We start from the raw sequence: 9,865 nt of genomic DNA, 5'->3' as shown, positions 1-9,865 counted from the left end.
CGCCGCTGCCACGCCGCCTCCTTCCCCGGTATTAGGGCCCTGGATGATAACCCCTCATCACCGCTCCCGTTCTGTCGGTCTGCCACAGCCCGGCCCGGCCTCCGTCGCTCGCGCTAATCTCGCAAATCTTGCTTTTTCATCCGCATCCATTTCGGTCCCTGAATAGAGCTTCTTGAATAGCTGATTATTCGATGAAGTTTTGGAGTGCGAAAGCATTCTTCCAAAAGTGGTTCGAAGAGGATATTATACTTGGTGCGCGTCTTCTTATTTGTTACAAATATTGAATGAGACAAATTTTTGGAGTACAAAACGGTGCGAGAAGTAATTTGTTCTATGTTTTCTATGTTGTAAGATTGCAGTTCACAACGTGAAATTGGTATTTTTTGGAAGTTATATTCAAAATTTCACATGTTAAACAGAAGCAACGAAGCTATGTAACACATAACAGATGTGTGTTTTGTAATTTACATGCACATAATTTAAGAAAATTAAATTGTAACAAGTTTATACTTCAGATATTCTACATTAGATAGTTCTCTTATTAGAATTAAAATAAATTTGTTTATATGTATGTATGTATGTATGTATGTATGTATGTATATGTATGTATGTATGTATTTTTTAACTAAAATAATTTAATTTAATAAAATAGTACTTTTTAATAACATGATGTTTATAATTTCAAATACATATATTCTTTTTAGCTAGAATACTAAATTTTTTGTATGCTTATTTTAGTGATCAATTGAAAAAAAAAAACAAAAAAACAAAAAAACAAAAAAAACAAACAAACTTATTATAAGAGATACATGTTGAAATTGAATGAATTTAAGAGTAACTATTGTTGTAAAGGATGTTGGTAAGTTAGTAAGAATTATAAATATTCATTAATTTAATAAATCATTAATCGAATTCGTGCACAATCTCCAAAGTAACTTTTTAATACAATATGCAATTACTTTATTTATTTGTAAGGAAAGAAAGTTATAATAGTTAAATCTTAATACATTTTTTAAAATTGTAATTTTTACATACAGCAATTGGCCATGTTGCAACAGATCATATGGTTATGTATTTTGTTTTTGTGTGATTTCTTCAATTTTAATTTAGAATATTGAAGTCAAACTCAGAGCACAAAATCAAAATTAAACACAATATTTTGACATTGATTAGATTTTTGAATTGCAATAGAATAATTATCTACTAATTTTTTCTTGTATGTTATAGTTTCTTGGCATAGCTTGATATATTTTTTTTTTAAGTTGTCCATTTGTATTATGTAGCCTCTTCTTTTAGTTCTTAGATTGTATGATTTATTTGAAAAAGAAAAAGAAAAAACAAAACAAAACAAGATTATCCAACATCAAGAATCAATACTATAATTAGACTAAAATGATTGTTGATCCCTTTTAATGTGTTGTATCAATTGCTAATTTATTCATTTATTATGTCATGTGTTTACTAATCTTAAATTGCAAACCAACATGTAACTTTTTAACAAATAAAATAAAATATTGATACTTTGTATTGGTAACTTATTTTAAGTTATGTATTTGATTTTAAAATATTTTGGATCCTAGATTATAATTATCTATTAAAAACACACACACACACACACACATATATATATATATATATATATATATATATATATATTAAATATGAGGCTAATTAAATGTTATATCAATTTATATTTTTAATAGAGAAACATTATAATTCTTAAATTTGATAACAAAATTAGAGATGAAATAATAATAATAAAAAAAAAGCACACAGTTTGTGACTGCTTTTTTCTTAAAATATTCACTGTCTCTTTCTCAACCACCAGCCTTTCTCACAGTAAAAAATAAAATAAAATAAAATAAAATGTGGAAAAAAAAGAGGAATGTTATTAGTTAGTTGTGTATGAGGAGGTCACTTTGTGTGTAGCAATATCAATTGGGGATGCAGAGTTAACAATTCTCAATATGCTAGTTTGTAAACAGGGCAATAATCAGGCATTGTCTCTTTACTTCTTCAATCCTCGAAGCTTTTAGAATTTCTCAGAGTAAGCTTTTAGGGTTTTGGAGAGTTAGCTTTTAGGGTTTAGCTCTCGCACACGAGGGCGCTGTTGTCGCTGCCCGTCGGGTGAGCTCGAGCTCGTTGTCGACGAGCGTGCTTGCTTGCTTGCTCTCCTGCAACCAGCTATCGCCATGGCGCAATACGACCTCACAGCCGCTGTGGCGCCATTCTTGGACCGGCACCTCGTGTTCCCTTTGCTGGAATTTCTTCAGGAAAATCAGTTATACAGCGATGACCAAATCCTGAAGGCCAAAATCGAGCTGCTGGCGAAGACCAACATGGTCGACTACGCTATGGATATCCACAAGAGCCTCTACCACACCGAAGACGTCCCACAAGGTCTGAAATGGCGGTGATGTAATTTTCCAAATTGGTCTTGCATTTCAATTCCTAGCAAAATTAGCTTACTTGGTTGCATCTGAGCCACTGTTCTTTCATGGAGGTGAGTACGTGTCTGATTGCTTTCACCAGACTAAATTTTAGGGAATTCCGATAATTAGAATATGTTTTGCGTAAAGCCCATTTCTGACAATCTATTTTTGAAGTTTTCCAGATATGGTGGACAGGAGAGCAGAGGTTGTTGGTCGGCTGAAGGTGCTGGAAGAATCAGCGGCGCCTCTAATCAGCTTCTTACAGAACCCAGCTCTTGTTCAAGAGCTGCGATCTGATCAGCAGTACAATTTGCAGATGTTACAGGAACGGTACCAGGTTAGCTCCACATCTGTAAGCTCTGGGGGTCCTCGGGTAGTCAGTATGCAGTTACTAGGCCGTTGCATCTGATGACTCACCGGCACCTATTCTATAGTAAGGTTCAAGTTGGGTTTGTGCGTCATGGGACGTTAAATAGCTTGGAATGGTCTTCTGTCAAATTTCGCTGACACCGCAGAGTTGTTTAACAAGAACAGCTTTGGGAATCCTAGTTCTGTTCTCTAGTAATATCTTTTGTATCCATTTTGTTAGTGCTATTGTTCTGTCGCTGATCCTATGCAAATCGACCACCTTATGACATCGCATTTCCATGCCTTGCCATCTGCTCCGATATGTGACTTTGGAGGTCTGACTACATCGTATGAATTTCTTCTCTTTGTAGATCGGTTCTGATCAAATTGAGGCTCTTTACCAGTATGCGAAGTTCCAGTTTGAGTGTGGAAACTATTCAGGTGCCTCTGACTACCTCTATCAGTATCGCACACTTTGCACCAACAGCGAACGCAGCATTAGTGCCCTCTGGGGTAAGCTTGCTTGTGAGATATTGATGCAAAATTGGGACGTGGCAACGGAGGAGGTGAATCGGTTGAAGGAGACCATTGACTCCAAGGTAGGGTCTTGGCATTACAATTGTTGCATCCGTGAATTCGAAATATTTATTTCTGATTTTCTTAACTTTCAACTCTTGATACCACTACTGTCTTCTTTACACTTCAAATTAGTGACAGATTCTACAAGAATTTGTAATCATGGCTCAATTATAAGAGGTCTGTTTTGTGTTGGAGATCCATACATGTACAGGTCATTGAAACGTTCGATCTTATATGTCTAGACTTTGTACGATACAGAGTTTTGCTTCCCCGCTCAGTCAGTTGCAACAACGGACTTGGTTAATGCACTGGAGTCTTTTTATCTTCTTCAATCATGACAACGGAAAGAATGGTATCATTGATCTTTTCTTTTCTGAAAGGTATGTCGTGCTGTTTTGTTGGGTTTTGCCTTTTGGACTTTGTTATTTCTGCTATCGTACCAAACACAGTTTGAACATTCAGTATACGGATGATTGCGTTCACTGAGGGTTATGCCATTTCATGAATTTGATCAGTAATTGGGTTAGTCATATTTACTCGCGGAAGATCTATCTTGATTCGACTTCTTTTGTACAACTAAGTTTCAATTTCTCTCGCAGATACTTGAACGCTATCCAGACAAATGCGCATCATTTGTTGCGCTACTTGGTTACAGCTGTAATAGTTAACAAAAGGAGGAGGAACGTTATCAAGGAGTTGATCAAGGTTATCCAACAGGAGCGCTATACTTACAGCGACCCCGTAACGGAATTTCTGGAATGCTTGTACGTAAATTATGACTTTGAAGGAGCACAGCAGAAGCTTCGTGAATGTGAAGAGGTACTACTGCGACAGTGTATCATGTAAATCTACTACATCGTGAATCTACTGTATTTTTCGATGAGGTGATTGGATTGGGTTATTCTTGTTAAGTCTTATTGTTATTCCAGGAGATTGTGGCTGCACAGAAGAAGTAATATTCTGCACTTTCGTGACCTTTATTTTGGAACAATGTATTTACAAGAGATTGTTCTTTGTGCAGGTTATTGTGAGCGACTTTTTCTTGGGCAAACAATTATCGGAGAATGGCTTTGTAACCATTCCATTGCGGGACGAATTCATGGAAAATGCCCGCCTTTTCATTTTTGAGACATACTGTCGCATCCACCAGTGCATTGACATAGGAATGCTCTCTCAAAAATTGAATATGAACTATGATGATGCCGCAAGATGGATTGCGAATCTTATTCGCAATGCTCGGTTGGATGCCAAGATCGATTCGAAGATGGGCACTGTTGTTATGGGCACTCAATCTCCGAATATGTACGTGATTTTTTTACCCATTTGAGAGCATTGCGTTCATTCTTCGATCCGTGATTTTTTGGTAGAATGTTTTCGGTAGGGCTCTGCAGGGATGTTATCTTTCAAACTAAGTTAGCTTTTTGAGACGTGTTCAGCTGTTTTAACGAGATTTTTGCAAGCATTGCTTTGAATCTGTAGAAGTTTGGGGGATTATGTGCGCCCTACTTGTGATCTTACGAATTCTTCTTTCATGTATTAGATACGAACAAATCATTGAGAAGACGAAGGTTCTTGGCCAGCGAAGTTATGCTCTCACCAGTAATTTGATCCTGACATCTGCGGCTGTTACGGCTTCGGCTGCTCAGTAACTAAGTCAGCTTAACGGTAAACTATGTCACAGTTTTCAGCATTGAGTACCATATTTGTGTGCGAGCTACCTCAACATGTCAAAACTTGATTATTCTTGCGAATTTAATATTATTTACTCGCACTGAAAGGGTGGAACTAACTATTATATGTTTAGTTGCTGTGTGATTTATGGAAGAGATTGGAAACTTTTTTAAATATCTGACCTTGTTTGTTAATAATCACATTTTGTTTGCAGACTTAAGGCGAGCCAGAGAGGAGTGCTGCTCGGATTTTCGTAGGCTTAATTCTACCGGTGAATCTACAAATAGTCATGGTACTGTGCAAAAATTGCATTCATAAGGTTTGAAATACAATGAACGATACTACATGATGTACAGATGTATTTTAAGATGATATTCTCAAATGTGGACATTTATCTAACATCAACACAGTTAGAAATGCGGATATTCTATGTATCTATCAATTTGAAAAAAATCATAAACGATACGCGCAGTTGAGAAATATCACTCTCAAGATATTGCTTCATCTAAATTGCTAACTATCTTAACCTTAAGAAGAAATTAGGTTTCATTAGCTACTCAAACTCGAACAAACTTTTTCGATCAATATTTTTGTTATTGTAAAGTTTCAGCAAATTGTTTACTCTTCGACCATTCATGCCGGTAACCTCTGCTCCTTGCAAGGTCCATATCAAATATTAAATCATAAAAATGATCCAGCAGTTCATGTAATAAACTGAACTGAATGGCACAGAGTCAAATCAATGCCCAAAAGTACAAAAAACTAGGTGCCTAAACAGAGATCAGAAGGGCTCGAATCCAAAACTGAAAATGGGACTAATTGGGATAGATTGAAAATCCCTCAAACCTCAACTGTTCTAAACGATGCAGTTGGGCAGGCTCAAGGCCTTCATCACCAACATGCAAGATGAATATAAATATTCAAAAAAGGATTCAGTAGGATAACGCTGCGGCAGGGCCATCAGGAACCATGGGGATCAGTAATTAAATGGATTGATAAGGGTCTAGTGTAATTGAATGAAAGGAATGTCAGTTACAACGGAGGGTAGAAGTAAGAGCTCACTGCAAAAAACAAAAACAAAAAGCCTCCAACGGTTGCAACAGTACGTTGTGATATTTTCAATGCCAGAAGTCGTCCTCCCACCACAGCAACAGAAGTACAAATCGAGTGCCCCACAATTGCACCGAGCGTCACTCCATAAGGGTTTTTGTGTGCTCCCAGCTGCAGCACAGGAAATCGCTCATATACAAGGACTTTCTGGTTATTGAGCAGCATGCCATAGCATGACCCAACAATTACTAAAAGTAGAGGAGCGACAATAAAATAAATACAGAACGAGACAAGTCTTGATGAAAAGAACAAAGATGCCAGAAGAGAGAACACGTACGGCAATGGTTGCAATTTGACTCCTATCTCCCCACTCTGCCAAAAAGGTCAAAATGAATGACTGCATGCGTCCACAGAGCCAGTATTAGCAATTTCTGGGTGCTGCATATTGTTAGTGGATTACGATAGAAAATAACTCGAGTCTGTCATTATACAAATGCATATTGCAGACATAAACTTAAGCTCATTAATGCCCACGTTATGGAAGCTATGCGTGAGGTAATTCAATAAGCTTCTTTATTCACACATTAAAAACCATCTGTAGTGAAGACAGACCTCAAGATAAACAGGGGTACAAAATCGAGAGAAAATGCGACGAACTACATTCTTCTTCTTTGGACCTCCTTCTAGCTTTTCCTCAACCTGCACCGATATTCACTTACAACGGCTATATAAGAATCAGTAAACCAACTTGTCACTAACTAGGGTGAAAACAGGTTTCTAGTTGTGCTATGCCATGCCTCAAATCATCACATTACCTCCCATTATCTCACACTAATTATCAGTGAAAAAATTACTTCGAACTCACACATATACAAGAAGGGTAAATCAAGCATGAAAAAGATGTAGGACATTTCTCACCTCCTCAAGCTCCTTCTGAGGAGTGCTATCAGCTGTATATGCAATGAATAGAAGCCGGAACCCAAAAAAGGTGTAAAGTCCTATCACCAATGAAGTTTAACAAGTTACATAAATATCACTAACAGCAGTACTAAACTAGTGCACAGTCCTTTGCAACGAGACGTCAGGTGCTGCTGCATCCACCAAATTCACAACCACCAACACGATGCAAATACGACTGAAAAGCGTAAAGCAAAGAACCTGTTGCAAAATGGTTGACTAGATTTTTGTTGATCAGATTAGGCACAATCACACCGAGTCCAGTTGATAAAACCTGTCTTATGTCACCATTAACGATGTGCGTGAATACTTGGGCGTCTAGAAACAAATGAGTGGAAATGACTCTTCCTCAATCCATAGTCATATGGTTGTGCAATGTAGATGATTCATCGGGTCTTTCAAAGATGAGACATTGGTAGGCCTTTACTTGAGTCCAACTTGAACACAAAACCTGATAAAACTTAACATTCTTCCAAACGCTGAGATCATGATGTCCATGACCTTCTGAGCTACAAGTTGTTGAGTACTTACAGTCATGATGATTAGAGCTGACAACGCTCCAGAGAGTACAACAGCCCGGGGATGTCTCATCGCCATCAGCGCAGCAATAATAAAGGTCTCATCGCCGATCTGGGAAAAAGGTGGCAGGCGTTACATGCAGATCAATTGCACCGTACCCAGAAAGCCATGATCGTTACAATCGAAATGGAGCCAGCCATTTCAAATTTTTCACAGAAAAGGACTGGCAGTTTATGATAGCATTGATATTTACAGTTACCTCACTGACTAAGATCATGGAAAGACTAGTGAATGTTGCATCCGTAAATCCATTGCCACTAACTGCTGCGGCAACCTCATCACCTCCAGCTTCTCTTACAACAGCTTCCCTCTTGGAAAAGACATCATTTTTGTCCATTAATAACTGCACACACCAAAATATGAATTGGGGAGCGATCCCCATTACTTTCTCAAAACCAGATCCATTAACAAAGCACGCCTAATTAAATTGTTGTTTTAAAGCAAGGTAAGCTGCCACTGACCTATGTTCAAAAGATTTATAGGTATGCAAATAATGAAGTTTAATCGCATGAAGTAAATGACAGACACATGGTAAAACAAGCACCAGAATATATGCTTCAATAAGGCAAGAGCTTATTATTAATCTTTCTCTTTACTAGAACTGAACCTCGTACACATACCCAAACTTCCTAACTTTTTCCTTAATTTTCTTAATTTTATAGATGAGGCGCATATTTGCCATGCAAAGCTCTAGTAATTAGCCTCTCCCAAGTTCAGTAAGACGAAGATCAATACCCAGCACAAGCCTTATTCCCGGCTGCACACATCACGGCATCTCACAACTTACAAAAGGTAGGAAGCGGCAGAATGCTCGTAAGCTAAGGATCGACTAAACATCCAGTGCGAGTGGAAAAATCCAACTCTAAAGGCATCACAACCAGGGACGATCACCACATTCATGAGTATATCAATATTGAAGAACTCGTTCCAGAGGATGAAGACAAAAATGTTGACTAACCTACGGCACGCTCAAACCTGAACAAAACCCATGAGAATAGAGAATGCCATAAAGTGGTGCAAGTTAACAAGACAAATCACTATCTCTTCAGAGAATTGACAGCAAAAGACATACTTTATTGCGACCCCAAGTGGTGTCGACACTCTCAGAAACAGCGAGGGCTCCTTCCACACCATTTTCCAGCTGCAAACACCATCAGCACTGCTGATCAACCTATTATTCCCCAGATCTCCACCCACTCTAAGCCAACACCATGTAAAAAACCCCAGCATTCTCTGTAAACCCATAATGACGAACTAATGCAACTTAGTACCTGAAAAAATCCCAAAACTGGAAACAGCACATATCTTCCACGTTCAACAAAGATCTCACAGCCCCTTAATATTGCTAAAACCAAAAACCCCGAAAAACCCCGAAATGTAAAAAACAGAAGTCGAGGTCAATGGCTACCTTCTGTGCATGTAAACAAGGCAGTAAGAGCAGACAGACCACCAGGCGCATGGCGTACAAGGACGCCATGGCCAGATCTGAGTGTTAAAGACTCGGCTCCTGCGGCAAACAACAAAAAAGAAAAGAAAAAAAAAAGAAAAAAAGAAAAAACCGCTCTCGAGCAACGTCTCCTTTTCTACGCTCTACTTCAGCGTTTCTCCTCGTAGCCAGACTCGGAAACTCGAATCGAGGAACTACGAGAGGGCCGCAGCAGCACTTCCAAATGAATGCGTCGCGAACAGCGGAGATGGGGCGCGAGTGCGCAATTGGGGTGCAAAATGCGGAACAGGATTGGAGTCAGCGACGTGAGGCCCCTCTTCCTTTTCCTCCTCCCTCCCCGCCTTATTGTCCAGCTCGGCTTCCAACTCAGCTCTCCTGACCCCTTTGCAATCCTAGCTGGACCCTCTCAGTCCTAGCTGGATTTCCCACCCCTCTGGTCCTAATTGAATTCTCCCACCCCTTTGCGATCCAAGTTGCATTCCCCCACTCCTTTGCGGTTTTAGTTGGAGCTTTAGGTCGCTTTGCTATCATGATTGGAACATCAGCTTCTCCAATTTAATGCTATTTGAAAGATTTTAAATAATGGATATTTGATAATAAAAGATACTTTGATTTATTTTTATTTTTATTTTTATTATTGTAGTTGTAAAATAGAAATTCATTTGATTACTTATTTGTGTAATTGTAAGATATAATTTTTAGAAGAAAAGAAACAACCATAAAAAAGAAGGTAGTGTTGTGTGGCATGATTTTAAAATTTGGAAATATTATGAATATTTAGATATAGAGAATTTATCTTGAA

General features: G+C 38.2%; 2 protein-coding genes across 2 annotated transcripts; one reads left to right on the top strand and one right to left on the bottom strand.

Moving 5' to 3' along the window:
- Positions 1–1,923: 1,923 nt before the first annotated feature.
- On the top strand, positions 1,924–5,510 carry LOC112276854 (eukaryotic translation initiation factor 3 subunit E). The gene is made up of 8 exons (XM_024508621.3): positions 1,924–2,400; positions 2,615–2,769; positions 3,152–3,379; positions 3,618–3,739; positions 3,959–4,178; positions 4,381–4,661; positions 4,900–5,024; positions 5,245–5,510. Exons 1-7 carry the CDS (start codon positions 2,193–2,195, stop codon positions 5,006–5,008), a joined length of 1,323 nt encoding a protein of 440 aa, XP_024364389.1. The 5' UTR covers positions 1,924–2,192; the 3' UTR covers positions 5,009–5,024; positions 5,245–5,510.
- A 172-nt stretch (positions 5,511–5,682) lies between these two features.
- LOC112276856 (GDT1-like protein 3) lies at positions 5,683–9,359 on the bottom strand. Its single transcript, XM_024508622.2, has 9 exons — positions 9,025–9,359; positions 8,689–8,757; positions 7,816–7,959; positions 7,569–7,667; positions 7,239–7,311; positions 6,999–7,078; positions 6,693–6,779; positions 6,418–6,477; positions 5,683–6,251 (listed from the first exon to the last, which is right to left on the bottom strand). The coding sequence occupies exons 1-9, from the start codon at positions 9,091–9,093 to the stop codon at positions 6,063–6,065; spliced, it is 870 nt and encodes a 289-aa protein (XP_024364390.1). The 5' UTR covers positions 9,094–9,359; the 3' UTR covers positions 5,683–6,062.
- Between the last annotated feature and the right edge of the window lie 506 nt (positions 9,360–9,865).

This window comes from Physcomitrium patens, chromosome 24, assembly GCF_059467195.1.
Source record: "Physcomitrium patens ecotype Gransden chromosome 24, ASM5946719v1, whole genome shotgun sequence".
In the NCBI taxonomy this organism is placed as follows: Eukaryota; Viridiplantae; Streptophyta; class Bryopsida; order Funariales; family Funariaceae; genus Physcomitrium; species Physcomitrium patens.
The sequence above is the reverse complement of the archived record's forward strand: the minus strand, read 5'-3'. Positions and strand labels throughout refer to the sequence as shown.

Excerpts from the sequence above, each read along its gene's own strand:
- LOC112276854 (XM_024508621.3), top strand. The coding sequence starts at position 2,193 with ATGGCGCAATACGACCTCACAGCCGCTGTGGCGCCATTCTTGGACCGG. Across the intron at positions 3,740-3,958 it reads GATCTTTTCTTTTCTGAAAG|ATACTTGAACGCTATCCAGA; the intron begins GTATGTCGTGCT and ends TTTCTCTCGCAG. Across the intron at positions 4,179-4,380 it reads AGCTTCGTGAATGTGAAGAG|GTTATTGTGAGCGACTTTTT; the intron begins GTACTACTGCGA and ends TTCTTTGTGCAG.
- LOC112276856 (XM_024508622.2), bottom strand. The coding sequence starts at position 9,093 with ATGGCGTCCTTGTACGCCATGCGCCTGGTGGTCTGTCTGCTCTTACTG. Across the intron at positions 7,960-8,688 it reads CCACTTGGGGTCGCAATAAA|TTATTAATGGACAAAAATGA; the intron begins GTATGTCTTTTG and ends TGGTGTGTGCAG. Across the intron at positions 7,079-7,238 it reads AGTCAACCATTTTGCAACAG|GACTTTACACCTTTTTTGGG; the intron begins GTTCTTTGCTTT and ends CATTGGTGATAG.